This window comes from Maylandia zebra, linkage group LG9 (assembly GCF_041146795.1).
Source record: "Maylandia zebra isolate NMK-2024a linkage group LG9, Mzebra_GT3a, whole genome shotgun sequence".
Taxonomy (NCBI): domain Eukaryota; kingdom Metazoa; phylum Chordata; class Actinopteri; order Cichliformes; family Cichlidae; genus Maylandia; species Maylandia zebra.
This window is the reverse complement of record NC_135175.1, coordinates 35,039,529-35,060,621: the sequence shown is the minus strand read 5'-3', so window position 1 is coordinate 35,060,621 and position 21,093 is coordinate 35,039,529. Positions and strand designations below refer to the sequence as shown.

At 40.2% G+C, this 21,093-nt stretch overlaps 1 protein-coding gene across 2 annotated transcripts in view; it reads right to left on the bottom strand.

Moving 5' to 3' along the window:
• The window catches only part of LOC112435281 (uncharacterized), a 33,854-nt gene extending 15,813 nt beyond the window's left edge, over window positions 1-18,041 (bottom strand). The window contains exons 1-4 of one of the 2 annotated variants that reach the window (XR_013100242.1): window positions 17,790-18,041; window positions 7,980-8,085; window positions 6,471-7,571; window positions 2,719-5,150 (exon numbers count right to left, since the gene is read on the bottom strand). Coding sequence is in view for 1 of the 2 variants with exons in the window: in XM_076888539.1 (XP_076744654.1) it covers window positions 7,980-7,997 (18 nt within the window). In the remaining variant the exon portion in view is untranslated. Of the gene's footprint in view, window positions 1-2,718; window positions 5,151-6,470; window positions 7,572-7,979; window positions 8,086-17,789 lie in introns of those variants that run through there. The other variant, XM_076888539.1, reaches the window with a different exon arrangement.
• Between the last annotated feature and the right edge of the window lie 3,052 nt (window positions 18,042-21,093).

The following is a 21,093-nucleotide window of genomic DNA, read 5'->3' as shown; positions in this document are numbered from 1 at the left end:
CACCACAGAGAAAACTGCACCCACCCCACCATCCACTCATCTTCCAGACTACATAAGACAATAAACGCCCAGGCTGAGATCTTCCTCAACCTCTCCTGTATCTCCCCCTCCTGCAGAGAGAGTTCCTGAAGAGAGGAAAGCTCCTGCAAGATGTGACAATCTCCCCAACCAGTTGAAGAGCCCCCCAGGTGGCTCGACGCACCGGCGGCACCCTGCGCCAGGACTGGGCCCCCATACACCCACCCGCCCACAACCCCGACAACACACCAACCAGGACCCAAGCCCCCGAGGCCCAGCCCAGAGACGGAGCGCCCCCAGAACCTCACGCCCATCCCGGACCCACCGAGGGCCAGCCAGGCTACCAGGTCAGTAACCCACGTCCGTCAGCACAGACCCTCCCCAAGCCCCACTACACGCAGCCGCGAGGAAACAGTCACCTGAGAGCCAACAGAGCCCCTAACCGGACATGACCGCTACCCCGGGTTGAGCCCCCCACGGAAGATGCCTCCGGGGAACCCCCCGACACCCTAAGCCTGTCCCTACCCCCACACCAATCACAACAGTGAAGGCGGGACCAAACTATGACCCCCCACCCCCACTAGGTGATGGAGCTGATCAAAGGAGCCCAGAGCAATTGATCTGATGTGGTGGCAGAGGCTGTATCAAGACTAATGTAATCTAATAGATAATTTCTATATTGGTTAGAATTAAGATTGTTTTTATTTTTCCAGTTCATGAGGACTGTTTTCTTGGCTATGCATAGGGCAGTGAAAACCATATGGACTATATTCTTTTCTGAAGTGACATTATCTAAGCTGCCCAACAAACACACTAAGGGGGAAGTTGGAATGTTACATTTCAGACACTTCGATAAGTCTTCACATATCTCGCGCCAAAACTTCTGAACTGGTGGACAGAACCAAAGAGCGTGGATATAATTGTCCGGTGAATTGGTTTGGCAGTCTTCTTAGTATTCTTAACATCTTAACAGATACTCTGACCCGCAACTATCGTAAAACGCTTCGACTGGACGTAGACACCTTTCGCGCATGCGGAGTACCGATCGGGTTTCCGGTACGGATCGGGTAGTGACAGTGACAACTACTGTACAGACTGTCTTCAACAACCACTAGGTGCATTATCGCCACCAACAGGTGGTGGTTAAAGTTTGAGCTCTCTGGGGTTTTGAATCGGTTTCAGATATCTGAGCTTTTGTGCTTCTTTCTTTAATCCAGTGTCTTCATGTGAGTGTCTCCTCTCCTCCAGTTTCTCCTGCATTGCTTTGAATCCTGAAAAACCATCTTCCTCCCCTTGCTGTTGACCTGCTTAAGCCTTCTCGCAAAATTATTCAATTTCCACCAAAATGAGCTGGTATCTAGGACAACATCTTCATTCACTTTCATAGCCTATACCTGTGACAGCTGCAGACTCCACCACCCCACAGCTCTGAACTGGATACATGCACATACATAGATAACTGGAGTTTGGGTTCAGATTTGTTGTCTCAGGATGATCCAGACTTGAGGTCCACACAGCTCTCTGAGGACTTGGTAGAAAACTGTGGCAGCATTCGTGTGATTGTTTGCTCCCTTAGCTCACGGTAAGAAGAAGACAGCTTCAACCGTCTGTGTGTTGACAAACTGGAACACACCTTCACCGCTTTTTCTTGCTAGTAACGGTGTTGTAATGGCAGAAAAAGCAATTAGTTAAGTTACTAGTCACTGAAAACAAGTACTGGTGTTAGTACCACTGTTTATTTTAATGCCATTATTCCCATCACTGCTCATGACCATAAATACATGTTGCAATTTTGGAGTCTATTAAAGCTGTAAGAGGGCAAGAGATAGGGTACACCCTGGTCAGATCCCCAGACTGAAAAGAAGAGGATCTTCAGGCCTGGAAATGGCTTGAGAAGGAAAATTTGTTTTTGCTTTTTGAAATAAAAATGTCTTTAGCTGCTTTTTGAAGGTCTTCAGATACTGTAGAAATAGAGGAAGGGCATTCCACAGTCTCTGTGCAACAGATTGGAAAGATTGGTCCCTTCGAGTTCTGACACAAGTGTGGGGGACCACTAAAAGGTTTTGATTCCATGACCTCAGGTTATGAGAAGAGTTGTGTATACAAATCAAATCAGCAATAAAGGAAAGGGCTCTAAAGTTTAAAACTAGAATTTTAAAATGAAGCCAGTGTAGTGACTTTAAAACGGGAGTTATATGGGCTCCAATTGTCTCATTGCAGAGTTTTGCACAACCCGAAGATGAGCCAGCCCTTTCCTGTTGAGACAACTAAACAGACTATTGCAATAGTTGAGTCTTGTAGACAAAAGCATGGATATCATCTCAAGTTCACTCATTGACACCATTAATCTAGGTTTTGAGATGTTCCTTAAATGAACAAAGCGGGTTCTTACCGTCTTATTTAAATTTCGCTTCAAAGTAAAAGCTTAATCAAAAACAACACCCAATATCAGCCTGTTGTCTCGTCCCACAGAAGATTAAAATAATGACCTAGGAATTGAATTTGAAAATAAATCAAATGTATTTTTAACATTACTTATTGTCCGAATAAAGATGAAATAAATAAGAATATTAAGTAATACAGATTAAAGTTCCAGTAGTATTTAAACAAAAAAAAGTTTGAAAACAGGAAATTAAAAATGGTCTCTGGCGTACGTTTAAATAAAGATTCAAATTAAATCAAAAATATTTTATTTTCCAGTCCAAAGCAAGTTCCCAACGTTTACAGATGATTCAGTTCATAAATTCACAATTGCATGTCGCCCTGGAGCTGGTCTCATCTTTAGGATGATGTTCCTAGCTGCTGATAACCATGCTAAAGCTCTGTCACGACTACAGCCATGTGAGACGTGCATGAGGCTCTTTACAGGATCATATATACAACTGTGCTTAATTACAGTAAAACTGAACAAAACAGAATTGTTGTATATCATGAGGTCTTTATGTCAATTACACAGTTTAACTGATTACATACCGTATTTTCATGACCATAAGGCGCACTTAAAAGTCTTAGATTTTCTTCAAAAAGTACAGCGCGCCCTATAGCGCAGTGCGCCCTGTGTGTTGTAATGAGGAGGTAGTAGAGAACACCATGAGAACGCTAAAGGGTGAAGTGTGGCCGAGTTGGAGGAAAGACTCGAGCGGTGGATCATCGAGCAAAGAACGAGCAGGAGAAGCGTTTCGACGGTCACCATTCGGCTAAAAGCAGTTTCACTTTCACTTTTTATGAAACGGTGCCATTTTTCCATCAGGACCGGGACTACGGTAGCGCAGCAACTTCCAGCGGATTGTAAGGAAAAGCTGGCCATCTTCCGCTCCTACTGCAGCAAACACATCGGCGACAAAAACATCCAGCCCAGCCACATCACTAACATGGACGAGGTCCCGCTCACTTTTGACATCCCGGTGAGTCACACTGTGGAGAAGAAGGGGACCAGCACGGTAGCGATACGCACAACGGGGTATGAAAAGTCTTCTTTTACTGTTGTGCTTGGCTGCCATGCTAATGGACAGAAACTGCCGCCTATGGTGATTTTTAAGCAAAAGACTTTGCCTAAAGAGAAGTTTCCAGCAGGAATCATCATTAAGGCAAATGAAAAGGGCTGGATGGATGAGGAAATGATGAAAGACTGGCTGAGGGAGGTGTATGTAAGGAGACCAGGTGGTTTTTTCCACGCATCACCATCGCTCTTAATCTGTGACTCTATGCGTGCCCATCTCACAGCCGATGTGAAAAAACTAGTGAAACAAATGAACTGTGAGCTTGCTGTCATTCTGGGAGGCCTGACAAAGGAACTCCAGCCGCTGGGCATCGGTGTGAACCGCCCATTCAAAGTAAGGCTGCGAGCGGCCTGGGAGCGATGGATGACCGATGGAGACCACAGTTTCACCAAGAGTGGAAGGCAGCGCCGGGCGAGTTACGCCACAATTTGCCAATGGATTGTAGATGCTTGGGCTAACATGTCTGCTGGCACTGTTGTTCGAGCTTTCGCAAAAGCCGGCATCATTTCCGAGGAGCCGCACGGCACGGAAAGTGACTCTGACAGTGAAGAAAGTGAACTTGGCATGTTTGATGGAGATTTAGCGCAGCTGTTCAATTCAGACACAGAGGATGAGGACTTCGATGGGTTTGATTGATGATAAAAATGTGAGTACCAAACTCAGGTTTGCTCCCGCTTTATTTTTAAATACGCATACGGTACTTGTATGCGCCCTATGATCCAGTGCGCCTTATGTGTGTGTTAAATACAGTAATGGCACACATAACTGAGACTGTGCCTTTTAGTACAGTGCGTCTTATGGTCGTGAAAATACGGTATATAGTTAAATACTTATGTGGTCCAACACGCAAATTTGGGGGATGGGGGGTGGACAAACAAACTAAGAGACGATGTCGCTTCTCTTGTTTTATAGTTTGCTGTCGCATTTCACTCATTGGCTAACAAGACTGAAAAGCTATTCGCTTAGCAAGCATGATCCTGGGGTGTTTCTGACAGGGAAGCTCACATAAACATTACCAGGTACCAACGTGATGCATTAATTTAACTTGACATCACAAGTCCAGGGCGCTGGTGTTGTGCCAAAGTTATGGTCTGCCAAAAACAGATGTCCAGTATTTGCCAAAAAGAGATGTTTATGTAAGTACATGTTTTTTGCACACTGGTAACAGTGAAACAGTTTATTTGCAGCGTGGGATCGTTTGTATTTGGAATATGAACGGAGATTCCTGAGGATTTTGTCACACTGGACACAGATGTAGCTCTTGGTGTTACGATGAGCTGAATGTGAGAAGCTTCTGTCACAGTGTCTACAGTTGTATGGTTTCTCTCCTGTGTGGATTTGTTCATGTCTCTTAAGCTGGCTGATAGTGGTGAAGGATGACCCACATTGGTCACACACGTGCTTTTTAACCCCACTGTTACAGAGTTCGTGTTTTTTGTAATTCACTCAGTGTGGGAAAGCCTCTCTCACACTCTTTGCAGTAGTTCATTTTATCTCCAGTGTGTCTACGCTGATGTATTTTCAGGCTTTCTGGTAATTGAAAGTTTTTCCACAAAGGTCACAGTGAAACTCTTTCCCACCACCACAGTGACGACAGGTTTGAGAATTGGATCCATCTGTGTCGCTCTGCTTCTAAACAAAGACACAAACACAGTAAGTCAGGGAATTCCTTCAACATTTTTATCCTGAACATCGCCTGAAACAAAGAGCATCTCCCAATTTAATGTATTTGATGTAGAGGAACAGCAACAAGCACTGGTACTGTATAAGTTTTCTACAGTACCAGTTTTTCCTTCCCACTGTCACCAAAGTGCTTGCTCATAGGGGGTCATATGATTGTTGGGATTTTCTCTGTATCTATTATTGTAGAATCTACTGTACAATATAAAACACCTTGAGGCGACTGTTGTTGTGATTTGGCGTTATATAAATAAGATTGAATTGAATCTTGAAAATTCATGACTATGTCATAAATTGCAGGGACAAGGTTAAAAACTTGGGCGTGTGGTTCGACATGGCGCTCTCCTTCGAGTCTCATGTAAAAGAGACAACAAAGACCGCCTTTTTTCATTTGAGGAACATAGCTAAAATCAGACAAGTTTTATCAAACTACACTGCAGAGGTTCTTCTCCACGCATTTGTGTCTTCGCGTATCGATTATGGTAACGCTCTCCTTTCTGGGCTACCAAAGAAAGGTTTTAGAGGTTTACAGATGGTGCAAAATGCAGCTGCTCACATTTGAACTAAAACTGGAACATTTGAGCACAATACCCCTGCATTGAAATCACTTCATTGGCTACCTTGTGAGGTTCGACAGATTTTAAGGTCCTGCTGCTCACCTACAAGGCTTTAAATGGTTTGGCACCTTCATACCTCTCTGATCTTTTGAACCCTTATGTTCCATCCCATGCTCTCCGATCCCAGGATTCTGGTCATTCAAAAGTTCCTAGAGCCAGAAAAATAACTATTGGGGGAGCGTGCTTTTTCCTTTTCCTGCCCCGTTTTTGTGGAACAACCTCCCTCAAGATATTAGTGGAGCCTCTGTGGAGGTTTTTACAGCTAAGTTGAAGACCCACTAGTTCACCCTATCCTACACATCTTAATTATTGTTTTTAACTTTTATTGCTATGCATCACTTTCATTTATTTCTTTATTTTTAAATAGCTGTACAGAACTTTGTCTGAAAGCGCTTCATAAATAAAGTTCTTCTTCTTATGTTTTTGTTTCTTTGTTTTCTGTTTACTTTTTTATTTTGATTAGAGAAAAGGTGAGCCTAGGTCCTATTAACCTATAACAACTGTGATACTTGCTTCTACTAATAACACTCAGCTTACTGGACGAAAATAACACATTTTTTCAATCAGTTCATCCAATATAACTCCATAAGTTTACTGATCTGACGTGTTCCAAACACTCAGTCTAATATAAGAAGATAATAATATAAATACATACCTCACAGTAACTGCACTTGTAGAGTTACTTTCTGGTGTGGATCTTTTGGTGTCTTCTCAGGGACTTTGGAGATTTGAAAGTCTTATCACACAGGTCACATTTATAAGGTCTCTCCTCATTGTGGGTAAACATGTGTTGCTGTAACTGTACATCTCTTGTAAATAGTTTTCCACACTGATCACAGAAATAAACATTATGTCCAGTGTGACTGCGTAAGTGTAGATTTCGTGACTCTATACGGCGGAATGTTTTTCCACAAAAATCACATGGGTACGCTTTGCTTCCAGAGTGGGTAACTTGATGACGCTGTAAGTATGTACTGTGAGCAAAAGCTTTACCACACTGATCACAGCTGTACGCTTTAACTCCAATGTGGACGAGTTGGTGTCTTTTTAAGCCTCCAGGCTGGGTAAAAGATTTTCCACACAACTCACAGCTGTACGGTTTAATTCCACTGTGGATGAGTTGGTGTGTTTTCAGGTGTTGAGCCTGGATAAAAGATTTTCCACACAAGTCACAGCTGTACGCTGTAATTCCACTGTGGATGAGTTGGTGTGTTTTTAAGGTTTTAGCCCAGGTAAAAGATTTTCCACACAAGTCACAGCTGTACGGTTTAATTCCACTGTGGATGAGTTGGTGTGTTTTTAAGCTTCCAGGCTGGGTAAAAAATTTTCCACACAATTCACAGTTGTAGGGTTTAACTGCACTGTGGATAAGTTGGTGTGCTTTCAGGTATTGAGCCCGGGAAAAAGATTTTCCACACAAGTCACAGGGGTACGCTTTAATTCCTCTGTGGAGGAGTTGGTGTGTTTTCAGGTGTTGAGGCCGGGTAAAAGATTTTCCACACAAATCACAGTTGTAGGGTTTAACTCCACTGTGGATAAGTTGGTGTGCTTTCAGGTATGGAGCCCGGGAAAAAGATTTTCCACACAAGTCACAGCTGTACGCTTTAATTCCACTGTGGATGAGTTGGTGTGTTTTCAGGTGTTGAGCTCGGGTAAAATTCTTCCCACACTCGTCACAGCTGTATTTTTTCTCTCCCTTTCTTCTGTGAGGTTTGTCGGCCTCCTGAGAGGGCTGACTTCTCGCTCCATGTTGGTCCTGCAGTGACAGAGATACAAACAGAGGCAGTGAGTGAAATGCAGTCGTGGAACAAACTGAAACTGCCTCCATTAGTGGAATCAAAGAGGTCAAGAAACACGTTGTAGGTGTGTTACCACCACCTTCTGGTGATAGTTTCCCACTACAATGATGTGCTACAATAAGACTTGTCAAAGGGGAAAATCTTTTATGTCATAAAAATATTGTGAGTTCAACTGATGATGATGTTGTTTCAATGTGTGCTGATAAAATATGATCTTTGTATTTTCTTGTAACTTCTGTGGTTTTTGTTTGTGAATGTAGCTTCTGTATGTATGGAGGAGCCCAGGATGGAAAAGATAAAGCTGCTGTTAACAACCAGCTGTGCACACAGTTTCAATAACAGTGTAACTGAGATACTTTTCTCACCTCCTGTGTTGAAGTCATTGTTTCCTCTCTAGTGGCTGAGCTGAGTCCAAATGGCTGAAACTGTTCCTCTGCTGCTCCACCAGACTCTTCTCCTCCTGTTACTCAGCTGGGACACAAAAGTATAGATATGTATTTTATCCCTGGCAAGAAGAAGCAGAGCAAATAAACATTACGACACTCATCAGTAACAATACCTATGAAGGAGGGGTGGAGCAGGACCGGAATACAGTATTCGGAAAGGCACACAAAAAAAACAAACAAAAAAACAAAACAATTAATTTCTTTACGAATATTTATTTCGAACAAATACTTAAAAAATATTTATATTTGGGAACAAGGGAAAACTTTATATGAAACAGCTGAGTTTCCTTGAGAGACTGCAGAACAGTACTGGATGAGTGAGTGACGTGTGAAAGAGGTGACTGACACAGGCTGCTCCACACAGCGACAGAGACGGCTCGGCTGAGCGAAAAAAAACACTGAACTGCATCACTATTTTTGTTCAATAGATTTTTTGGACCTTAACTGTGTTCTGGAGGTAGTTTATAGGTTTCGCGAAGATCGGGAGATTATTTCATTACGCTGCACTATTGACATCTGCATTCGGGTGCTCTTATGCTCACTCTGTTTACGTAGCTCTGTTAGCTTGGTAATTTAGACAACAGGCTGTTGACAGAGTAACGATAAAGTTCGGCAAAAAGGTTAAAACAATGATTGTGTCGAATGTATGCACTTGTGCGAGCTATATAGTACATTTAGGCTACTTAGGTATTTCAACCTATGCTAAGGTTAACCTTAGTTGTTGGTTTAACCATGGTTGAGGCAATGGCTGTTATGTTATTTTCTTTTCAGTGACGTTACATGTTCATTGCTGGATTTATGGAAAGAAAAAAATCAACTAATACTGCCTATCCATAGTTGCTATAATGGATACAATTAAAGAATACTTACACTATAACATTAATTACAAGCGTAACACAAAAAATTGATTTTTATGCCCAGCTTGAATTTTACTCAAATACAAATACTTTTCCCCCCTCAATAAATACAAATACAGATACTGGCTGCTTTGCACATCTCTACTATGAAGCTTCAAGGTGAAATCCCAGGAGCAACTACAAAAAGAAAGTCATCAGCTGCCTACAAGAACTTGAAAGGGAAAAGGCCACTGAGTAGGGCTGGGCGATATGGCCTAAAATTCATAAGGTGATATAATTTGAAGCATGTGCGGTAACGATATATATCGTGATATATTCTTTTCTTCTGTATAACGTATTTTCCACACTAAAAATCCTTTAATTTTCTCAAAAATCGAGAGTGTGCCTTATGTATGAATTCTGGTTGTGCTTACTGACCTCGAACCGATTTCTGCGTGCAGAAATCTGTTAAAAAAATGTTTTAGTACGGTGGTTCCCGACAAGATGGCAGTCTGAAAAGAGTTGCTCTGCAACTTGCACACTGAAAATAGATACAGTAATAGCATGCACCGTCTTTTTTGGAACATTGTGTATTGGCACATGTATGTGAAATGCCCTTAAATAACTAGCCTTTGTGAACTAATGCGGAAACGGCAAACCAGAAGGGCGCAGCGTGCTAAAGACCCTCCGACTGAACAACAAGCTAAAACTACTAAGAAAATGGATGCCTACGTCAGCAGGCCTCAGGAAGACCCAGCCGCTGCGACGTGTGTAGCCTCGGGAGGAGAATTAACACTAAACGAGTTGGTTGCGGAGTTAAGAATCATTCGGACATCGACAAATAATATTGAAAAGGACACGAAACAGATAAAAACGACTGTTCAGGAGATCGAAGGTAAAATCAATGCGTTGAGTGCCCGCATGGAAGAAGTGGAAAGTCGGGTTGCAACTCTTGAGGAGGCAACCCATGCGTCAGAGCAACAATTACCCACTATTCAAGAAGAAATTAAGAACTTACGGAACCATATTGAAGATCTGGACAACAGAGGACGGCGCTGTAATATCAGGATAATTGGTATACCTGAGTTAATAGAAGGAGAGGATATGATCAAGTTCTTACAGCGGGAGATCCCCATAATGTTGGATTTAACTTTGGAGCCCCGTACGCTAGATATACAGCGAGCGCATCGTGTTCCTATGGGTCCACCGAAACGGAGTAGGAGAGAGGGAGAACGACCGCGGCCTGTTATGGTTAACTTACTCCGTTATCGGGATAAGGAAGACATCCTTCGGGCGGCCAGAGAGAAAGGCCAGATTCTATGGCGTGGGGCGAAGATAATGTTTTTTCCGGATTACTCCCGACGAACCATGGACCGGCGCATGTCTTTCAAACAAATTAAGTTGGAGTTGAGAGAAAAAGGAGTGGAATACTCGCTGCTTTTCCCCGCTACTCTAGAAATAAAACGCAATGGAGCAAGGCACAGATTTTCTTCACCGGAGGAGGCTGCAAAATTTATTAAGAATATGTTCCCTTAAGATAAGTGACACTTTCTGCCTTTTTTTTGTTTTGTTTTGTGATCGGGGATGGTGAAGTACTTTACCATATGTAAGTGCGTTTAACGTGTTGTTAGATGGGTTTGGTGCAGGGATTTTCTTTTTTTTTTTTCCCTTTTACTCGATTAATTTAAATATCCCTATAAACTACTAGTTATGTGCTGGGTTGCTAGCCGGGCACCGGTGACCACCAACCCTGGGTTTTCCAGTGTTAGCAAGAATTAGTCTTGCCTTTTGTTTTTTCCTTTTTTCTGGCTGGAGTTTTGCTGGAGCTGTTTTCAGTTTGTTTCTATTTATTTTGAGTCCTTGTATTTATAAATTGGTTTATCTTCACATAAAACCACCCTCTATAATGGATATATTTATGAATTGGAGTATTATATGGAATTCCACATTGTAACATGGATAGACAGACAGATTTCAAAATAGCCAGCTGGAATGTTAAGGGGTTGAATAACGGGATTAAGAGGAAGAAAATATTAACATATTTAAAGTTATCAAGAGTTGATATAGCCTTTATTCAAGAAACACACATGTGTAAGTCAGAAACTTTAAAACTTAAATGTTCCTGGGTAGGTAAAGTCTTTTCCAGTCCTGGAACTGGTAAAAGCAGGGGAGTGTCGGTTCTGATTCATAAAGCAGTTAGCTTTACTGAAACAAAAGTAATACCAGATAAGGAAGGTAGATTTATATTGGTTTATGGACAATTACTGGACACACCAATAATTTTATGTTTTTATGTAATATCTATGCACCTAATGCGGACATACCCGCCTTTTTTCATAACCTGTCACAGTATCTTTTGGAATTAGAAGGTGCACAAATAGTGGTAGGAGGAGATTTTAATCAAATACTGGATCAAGACCTAGATAGATCACTTCCTAGGAGAGGCACAGAGAGTAAATCTGTAGTTGCCATAAGGCAGATGACCTCAGATTTGGGTCTGAATGATATTTGGCGGACAATGCATCCAGAAGGCAGGGAATATTCATTTTACTCTCCGCCTCACTACTTTCTGGGCAGGGATAGCTCAGTAGGTAGAGTGGTTGCCCCATGATCGGAAGGTCGGGGGTTCGATTCCCCTTAACAGCTACCCTGAGGTACCCCTGAGCAAGGTACCGTCCCTACACACTGCTCCCCGGGCGCCCAATGGCTGCCCACTGCTTCACTGAGTGAATGGGTTAAATGCAGAGAGCAATTTCCCCACGGGGCTCAATAAAGTACAATAATGTACACACTTTCTTCTTCTTTCTTCTTCTTATTTCTGAAGCCTTAGTGAATAATTCTATAGATTCAAGTATTGGTAATATAGTAATTTCGGACCATGCGCCAATTTTTCTATGTCTTGGAAATATTTTACAGATTCCTCCAAGCCGCAGATGGCGTTTAAATGTGTCCTTAATTAAAGACTCTGGTTTTATTAAATTGATAAGAGATGAAATACAATTTTACAAACAGACAAATAATCGAGAGGACACTACATTGGCTACTTGGTGGGATGCTATGAAGGCATACTTAAGGGGGAGAATAATTTCTTACGCTTCCTTTAAAAAGAAGGCAGCTAACAAGAATATCATTACGTTAGAAGCCAAATTAAAGGCACTTGAGGCAGTACATTCCCATACAAAAGACAGAGTTACGTTGAATAAAATCGTTAAAGTTAAATATGAGTTGAATGTACTGTACAACAGAAAGGCAGAATACGCTTTATTTCGCATTAATCAAGCATATTGGGAAATGGGAGAAAAGCCGAGTCGTTTATTAGTATACCGTCTTAAACAGAAAGACAGTATGAACCATATCCCAGGCATACGACAATCAGATGGGGTTATTTCAACTTCTATTAGACATATAAATGATGGATTCAGGGCCTTTTACAATAATCTTTATTCTACACAAGGTAGTTTAGATGAACAGAAATTCGAAGCATTTTTTACTGATTTAAACCTGCCACAGCTTTCTACTACTGACCAGCTGATTATAGATGCTCCAATTACAGTGGAGGAGATTACCCATGCAATTAACAGTATGCCACTTAATAAAGCTCCAGGATTAGATGGGTTACCATTGGATTTCTATAGAGCATTTGAAGATATGTTAAGTCCCCTGTTGCTCGATGTTTATAATGAGGCGTTCAAAGTAGGCTCATTACCTCAGTCAATGCACTCTGGACTTATAACATTTATTCTTAAAACTGGGAAAGACCCTTTAGACCCAAGTAGTTACCGCCCTATATCTTTGCTGAATTCTGACCAAAAAATCTTGGCAAAGGTCTTAGCGGCCCGATTAAAAGCAGTAATGGCAAAAATAATTCATGCAGACCAATCTGGTTTTGTTCCAAACCGCTATGGTTCAGATAATATTAGACGGTTGGTTTATTTGCAAAATTATGTATATGATTCAGTATATCCAACAGTGGCCCTATCGCTGGATGCTGCAAAAGCTTTTGATTGTGTTGAGTGGGATTATCTGTTTAAGACATTAGAAAAGTTCGGTTTTGGTGATAATTTTATTAGGTGGATAAAGATATTATAAGATTCGCCTTCAGCGCGAGTATTGACGAATGGGCTCATATCAGACCTATTCCTTTTACAGAGATCCACAAGACAGGGTTGTCCCCTTAGCCCCGGTCTCTTTGTAATTGCTATAGAGCCTCTGGCACAAAAACTGAGAAATAATGTAAATATATTTGGAATTTCGATGGGTAATAGTCAACATAAGCTTCTATTATATGCAGATGATATGTTGTTACTTATGACCCAGCCTGGGAAGTCAATTCAAGCCCTATTAGAACGTATAGAAAGCTTTACGCTGCTTTCAGGGTATCGTGTCAACTGGGATAAATCAGAGGCAATGCCTATGTCAGGACACTGCCCCCATACTTTATTTAAACAGTGGGAGTTTCGGTGGTCCGTGAATGGTTTGAGGTATTTGGGGATACAAATTACCTCGGATTACACTAAGATGGTTCAAGCAAATATGGAGCCAATGATTGAAAGAATAAAAATGGAATTTGGTAGATGGTCCAGAGTGCGTCTCACAATATGGGGTAAAATTAGTTGTATTAAGATGATGACTGCACCCATGATCTTTTATATTTTATCTAATATTCCATTACACATTCCAGATAAGTATTTCAAAGATCTAGACTTTTTGATCCGGCAGTTTCTTTGGGGTAGTTCACCACATCGTTTAAGTATTAGGAAACTTCAAGCGAGTGTAAAACAAGGAGGTTTTTCATTGCCTAATTTCCAATGGTATTATTGGGTGATGAACGTGAAACAACTTAGAGCTTGGTTACCTACTGCACCAGTTAAACCCATCTGGTCCCATATAGAGACGGAAGTTAATGGCGGTATTTCTCCTTGGAGGGAGCTGTTTGATACCAGTCATAAAACTACCCATCCTATAATTGCAAACGCGAAGACATTGTGGTGTAAATTACATAGGGCAGGTCGCTGGGACTTTATTAAATCACCTTCGGCAACCTTATGGGGGAATAAAAGAATTTTAATTGGAGGGACATCGGTTGACTGGCTACAGTGGCGTAAAGCAGGCATCCTTAATGTATCAGATTTATTTGACTGTGGGACTAAATGTTTTTTAAGCTTTGATAAAATTGTGGAGTTATATAAGTTGAAGCGTAATCAATTCTGGAGATATGTCCAAATACATAGTTCATTATCGAAGTGGCTGGGAACCCCCTTGAGTTGTCCTGTGGGCAGCCCTGTGGAAGTCCTGCTCTCAAGATCACCCTTGGGTAAAGGCATTACCTCTAAGATTTATCACTTATTGCAAGAACGGTCAGCTGACCCTCTCCTTAAAGTTAAGGGCTACTGGGCCCAGGACATGGCATTGGACATATCTTCAGTTGAATGGGATTCATGTTTTCAAAGTGTTAATACTATGTATAAAGAAACAGGCAGTAGATTTATTCAACTTAAGATAATCCATAGGTGGCATCGAACACCGCAACAATTGTATAAATGGAACCTGGCCTCTACGGACGAATGTTGGAGATGTGATGGTCAAAATGCCTCGATTTTACATATCTTATGGAGCTGTTCGGCACTTCGAGATTGGTGGGAAAATATAATGGAGGTAATTTTCAGTGTTTTAAAAAGGAGATTTGGTATCTCACCAAAACTGTCCATACTTGGTATAACCACAGAACTTTCTGATGGAGATTTTTCTAGTTATACAAAAAGATGGATTATTCTGGCTCTTACTACGGCCAAACGGGTCCTACTAAGACATTGGCGGAAAAAGAACCCCCCTCCCTATGAAGAGTGGCTAAAGACAATGGCTAAGTTGGCGTCTTGTGAAAAAGTGACTTATGGTTTATTAGATAAATTGCATCAATATGATTGTATTTGGTCCCCCTTTACAAGCTGGCTTTCTGTAACTTGAAGAACAGAAGAGTAATGATAGAGTGGTGGTGTGGGGATTGGTGTGCGAAGAAAGAATAGGATAACTTTCCTTTGGTTGTTTTTTTTTTGTTTCTGTTGTTGTGTTTTGTTGTTGTTCGTTTTTGTTTGTTTGTTTTTTAAACTATTTATTTATGTAGTTATTCTTAAGTTCTGTTATTGAAGTTTAAAATGAAATAAATAAAAATTGTTGATGACAAAAAAAAAAAATGTTTTAGTACAACTTTGGTAAGCCGCACAGCTTGATGGATTGTCAGAGCATTATGGCTGCCGTAGTGAAAAGCTTCACGGAGTAATCTGGGTCCAAAACTCCGTCAACTTCAGATCCCAAAGTCAAACGAATACTAAGAGTTAAAAACGGTCTAAATTCTTTCATCTTTAATTAAATCATCAGCGTTGCTGCTTTAGCGGGTGTAACAATTAAGTTTTACATCGATGCATCCATGAAAACAGAATTTATTAAATTTAACAGAGATAGAAGTTAACAGGAAGTTAGCTCGCTAGTTTACACCTAAACATGACATGTTCTAAGAGATTTTTGAAACTAATTCAAACGTACAGCTCTGCTATCACTTCCAACATAAATGAAGACAGAAAACTAAACAGCAGTGGCCTTTGAGGGGTTACTGAAGTTTGACTACCTGATATATAATTTTGTGCTACGTGATTGCTAGCGACACAGCTATGTTAGCATAACATTAGCACAATGAAGCTGGAGGATGAACGCCAACTTTTTTTCCACTCATTAAAAGTTAACGTGAGGGATTCTGCTGGTCAGGGACAAATGCAATCGTATAGCAGGATGCTGTACACGGGCCAAACTTCAGTCAGGAGAACAACTGAGATTATTCATCCACAATACGAGGTTAGTTATTAATATACTGCAACAACATGGGAATAGAGCAGCTGCGAGAGAATTCAACATTAATGAATCAATGTTACGGAAGTGGAGGAAGCGCAGTTTTTGGCTTTCCCCATATTTCAAAAGGGCTTCATCTCTTTGCTATGACTGTCGCTTGGCATAATTTGCAGATGATAATGGTTTTAGCCGCTGCGATGCTTTCGACCAAAACAGGCGCAGCTTGATGACATCATCAACATGCGCTATCGCGATATAGTCAAAATCTCTATCGTTGGTCAAATTTATATTGTTTCTATCGTATATCGTTTATATCGCCCACCTCTACCACTGAGCTCCCTGCATACCACCACCTTTACCCAGGGGATGCTACACCCTGTATATATTTCAAAATAAAAAATAAAAAAAAGCTCAGTTTCCTACAATGGCGGCAGCCGGTTAGTTTTAATATTACTCTTATTATTCTTTCTGGGTCACAAAATAAAGGTTTAACATCTTTTTTGTCTTTCACTACTCAGGTTAAACATGATATATGAGTCACTTGGATAACTTAGAAATGTTATTGTTTGGCTTTTTTTAGTATTTTATTTGTTCCTGAGTAAATCGGTTTGGCTGAGATTAAAGTTATAGTTTTTACACAGCTGAATAAACGTCAAGCAGACAGCTGATTATCAGAAGTGTGAGATGCTCGAGAATATACTCCGATGTAGACGGCTGAGTTTATTAAACTCCACCGAAACAATCTGCAAATGTAATTAAACTGTAATAAAAATGGTAAAATGGTAAATGGCCTGTATTTGTATAGTGCTTTACTAGTCCCTAAGGACCCCAATTGACCACATTCCTATAACGATCCCACACACATTAGGTGGTACTCCATTATAACACAAAATTCCTGTATTTAACACATCACCAAGACCATCTGTGACAGCGTTCAAGTTTTACAACAACTAAAAGGGAAACAGAAAATACACACTGATATATTACATACTTACGAATTTATAAGTTAAATATAGTGTACAATAACCAAGCTGTTATCAACCATCATTAACTATTGAACCTGCATTTTTGTTGAAGCAGTCTTCAGAAATGGGAAATTATTACATTCAGAAATCACATAATTTCCACATTCATGGCTGCATCAGCAGATATTCAAAAATACATAATTAAAATCACCTTGTTACCTGCAAACATTAAACGTGTTCTCAGGTACATTTGTGATCATTTTCAAGTTGTATGGCTTTAACAATGTGACATTTTCTCCCAAAATCACAATACCATCTCATTCCTTTTTGTAGAGGCAGGCATTTTAAAATGTTTACATTTTTATGTCTTTATTTATTTAACTTTTTTACAATCCCAACCAGCACAGTCACTGGGTACTTTTGTGATTGTTTTCCTTCTCTATAAGGGACAGGTTCAAAGGTTAAAGGTCTCTCTTACTTTCAGTGCTGCCACATGTGGATTTAAGTCCGCACTGCACTGTGTGTGTCTGTTGTTCAATGTTGTTCAACAATTTCAACAAGAAAGCGGCTGGACTTCTTTAAGTTTGGTAAAACATGTTTCACCGCTCATACAAACCATTATGACGGAATTATAGAAAACACTGCATCAAAAACACAAAAAAAGTTGTTTCAGACATGTTGATCTCAGCAAAGGAGAATCACACCAAAACTTTCTTTGTGAGTACGGGCAGCTGCACCTAAAGGCACAATGAATAGCGAGCACACATTGAACCGTACATAACGCTGTAGGGGCGTAAGGTCTTTTAATCGTGGATGTAGTCAACGCGGTAAATACAAATGAGGCTGTAGAGGTTTGGTGCAGGCAGAAAAACAGCTGCAGGGACAATGAAAAGCCTTTTCTGCTCCAACTTCTCCCAGCATGCTGAGCTAATGATTAGTTGGTGTTTTTCTCCAAACACTCTCTCACTCTTCTCTCAACGTGTTCACAATAAACTGTGAACAGACACCGAGGAGAGCAGCAGAAGACCTCATTCAGGAGCTAAACTCAACATGAACTGAACTCACAGTAAAGTTAGCTCGGTGCTTACCTTTAGATGAGCCCACAAACCGAGAGAAACTCCGCGATGAAGCTGCAACTCTTTCCAAACACAGGAAACAGATCAGGGAGCAGAGACCCACGTGGTTCACGCTGATCTCAGCTACGATCCAGGAGACAAGGGTGGGCAGATCGATGCAGATATCGATCAGGACGTTGGTAGTGGTTTATGATCGATTCTTTAGTTTGTTTCTCTCCTCTAAGTTCACTACTTTACTCCCGTTTCATGAAAAAGCAGCTCTCTCTGCTCGACTCCTCTCTTGCACACATGCTTTGCTCCGCCCCATTTTCTGCTCTGCTGTGATTCGTTGCTGTGCGGTCACGTGACTCAGAAGCTACATTTGGGGGGTGTCCAAATTCATGAGCCGCGTCCTCTTTTTTTTTTTTTAAATAAACTTTATTAAGAAACAGTATACAGAACATGTATACAACCAGAACAAAATTATTATATATGCCAGAGGGTGTGATACAAAGAATTACAAACATTCAAATAATTTGTAATTACTACAAATAGTAATAGTTTTCATAGCCTTTTTGTTGAGTGATCCACTAATCAATTTTATGTAACATAAAACATCATTATAGTAATGTTTAAAATTAGGTTTTTTGTTACTGTATTTGCATTTGTGAAAATAAAATTTAGCTAAGATAACTAACAAGTTTATTATAAAGTAAGCATCTTCTTTTTTTTGCCTTCGAAAGAAACAAAATACAAGATTTTCCCATTTCACAGTAAAGTCTTTATAGAGATGTCCAGCAATGAATCTACTGAAGTCTTTCCAAAATGTTCTAGCGTATGAACAGATCCAGAAAAGGTGTTGCACAGTCTCAGGATGGCTTCCACAAAATCCACAGTTCACATTTATGTCCCTTTTGAACTTTGTCACCTAATGATTAGCAGGATAAAATTTATGCAGTATTTTAAAGGAGACTTCCTTCACTTTATTCGTTACCAGTTACTTGTTAGGAATTGTCCATACTCTTTTCCAGTTAATGTCACTGACAAAGAAATTCCAATAAGAGACCACATGTGGAATAGTTAGAGATTCTGTCTGGAACAAAGCACGGATATTCTTATTACTTTTACTACGGTTTGTTAGACAGATTCTTCCTATGTGTGAATCTAAAGGGTTGGGGAGAGAAACAGATGATATGCAAGGTTGAATACCTTTAAAAAGCATTATAATACCCGTAGGTATTGCATCAAATAATATGGCATATTCTTTGGGTGTGGCTGGAAATTTATAGGTGTTTAAGAATTCTGAATAGGACATAAGCTGCCCATTAGGATTAAACAGCTGATTCACTAAAACAATCCGTTTCTCAACCCACCTAGAAAAAAATAATGATTTATTTTCATACACTATGTTCCTATTATTCCAAATTGAATACGTATGGGGTGTAAAGTTGTGTTTATATATAAGGGACCAAGCTAATAGAACTTGTTTGTGAAGCATCGAAAGGTTTTCTGGAAGCTTATCTATATTATAATCACAACCTAAGATAACTTAGACCACCAAACTTCCAAATGGATACCGGATTTTTAAGAAAATGTTTAGCCCAATTAATCTTAAATGTATTGTTTAGAGTAGTAAAATCCAAAACATTGAGACCACCGTGTTCATAGTCATTCATCAATACACTTTTTCTGATGTAATGTAATGTGTCCTGTTTTTCCAGAGGAAGTTGAAGAGCATTCGGTCGATATCCTTACAAGTTTTGCCGTCCACATGCAGAGAAATTGCTGCATAAGTCAGTCGACACAGACCTTCTGCTTTTGAGAGCAATACCCTTCCTCTTAAACTTAAATCTCTCTGCAACCATTGATTTAATTTGGTTTGAGATTTTTTAATAATTGGGGGACAATTTAGTAAAATTCTGTCTTTTGGATCTTTGCAGATAATCAGATCTAAATATGTTGCTTCATTTTTAACTGTTATATTACAAATACTCTGAACATTACACTCTTTGACAGGCAATAATTGACATTTATTTAAGTTTAGGACCAATCCAGACCCTTTTGAGAAATCCTCTATTACGTGTAAAGCAATTGGCACTTGGCTGGCATTTTTAAGAAAAATTGTGGTATCAGGCTAAGACAGCATTGATGGAGTTTTTAAATTGTGTTGATCGGCCACGTAAAACCAGAGTTATGTTAAAAATATATGAAATATTTGGTTTTCTTCCTGAATACTATCATTGTTTATATTTACTGCGGGAAGAAACGGTAAAAACTGTGTTTCATAAGGAAAATGCCATAAAGCACTTTCCACCTGTGAGCGAAGACAACACCAAAAAACCCCACCCTTTCCTAATGGTCAAAAAATGTACCATGTCAACCAATCAAAAGATTCCAGATAGCAAGACGACATTGAATCGATGTTGATTTTTCATCCAATCCGTCGTTATGGTCAGGGTTGAAATGTCACTGTTGTAACAACATTGAAATACTGTGGTAAACCCATGGTCTTACTATAGGGACGTTGAAATGATGTTGATTTACCGTTGTTTTTTTGTCATTGATATTTGATCTATTTGTAGTTGACCAGGTGACAACAACAACGTCGAGAAAACGTCTATTTATAGTTGACCATCATTCCGCGCCGGACACCATCAAAAAGCCATCGATTTCTAGTAGTGCATTAAATTGCATTGCAACTGAGCGGGTATAAAGTACCGGAGAAAGTAGATTTATTGTTCTTTTGTTATCAATGACTTTGGTCTAGTTCACCAGCTTTGAAAAATCGTGTCGACCTGCAATTTATGTATAGTTGAGCGGGAAATTAAAGCAGCGATCACTTGGACTATTCCGCAGCACCCCTCTCACAGTGGTACATCCCTCCAGGTAACCATTGTCTTGTACAGTAGAGCGGGACATTAGATTTACTCTCAGCGGAATTGACCGGAGAAGGCAGCAGTTCATGCACTGCACTGGCCTGCACCACGATTAGTATAAGGTAAGAATGAATGAATTTTCTTCTATTTGTTATTTCCACAGTTGCATTTGAATAACAGTAAAAAACTCGTTAATGTACAGTTTCTGACAAAATGTGGGAGCCCGAAATTGTGTCCACTTTTCATCTTACAACTCAGCTGGAGTTTCATACTTTTCTGTTATATTCTGTTACAAAGCTAGCCTAACGCTTCGAGGGTTCCTTTGTTAGCCTTGCCGTCGCCTCGGCCACCATTGACCCAGACTGTCGCTCTGTCTTTGCCTTTTTGCATAGTACTAAAAAAAATGTAAATCTGTGATATATGATTGGTAAATGTAAAGGTAACTGTATAAATGTGTTCAA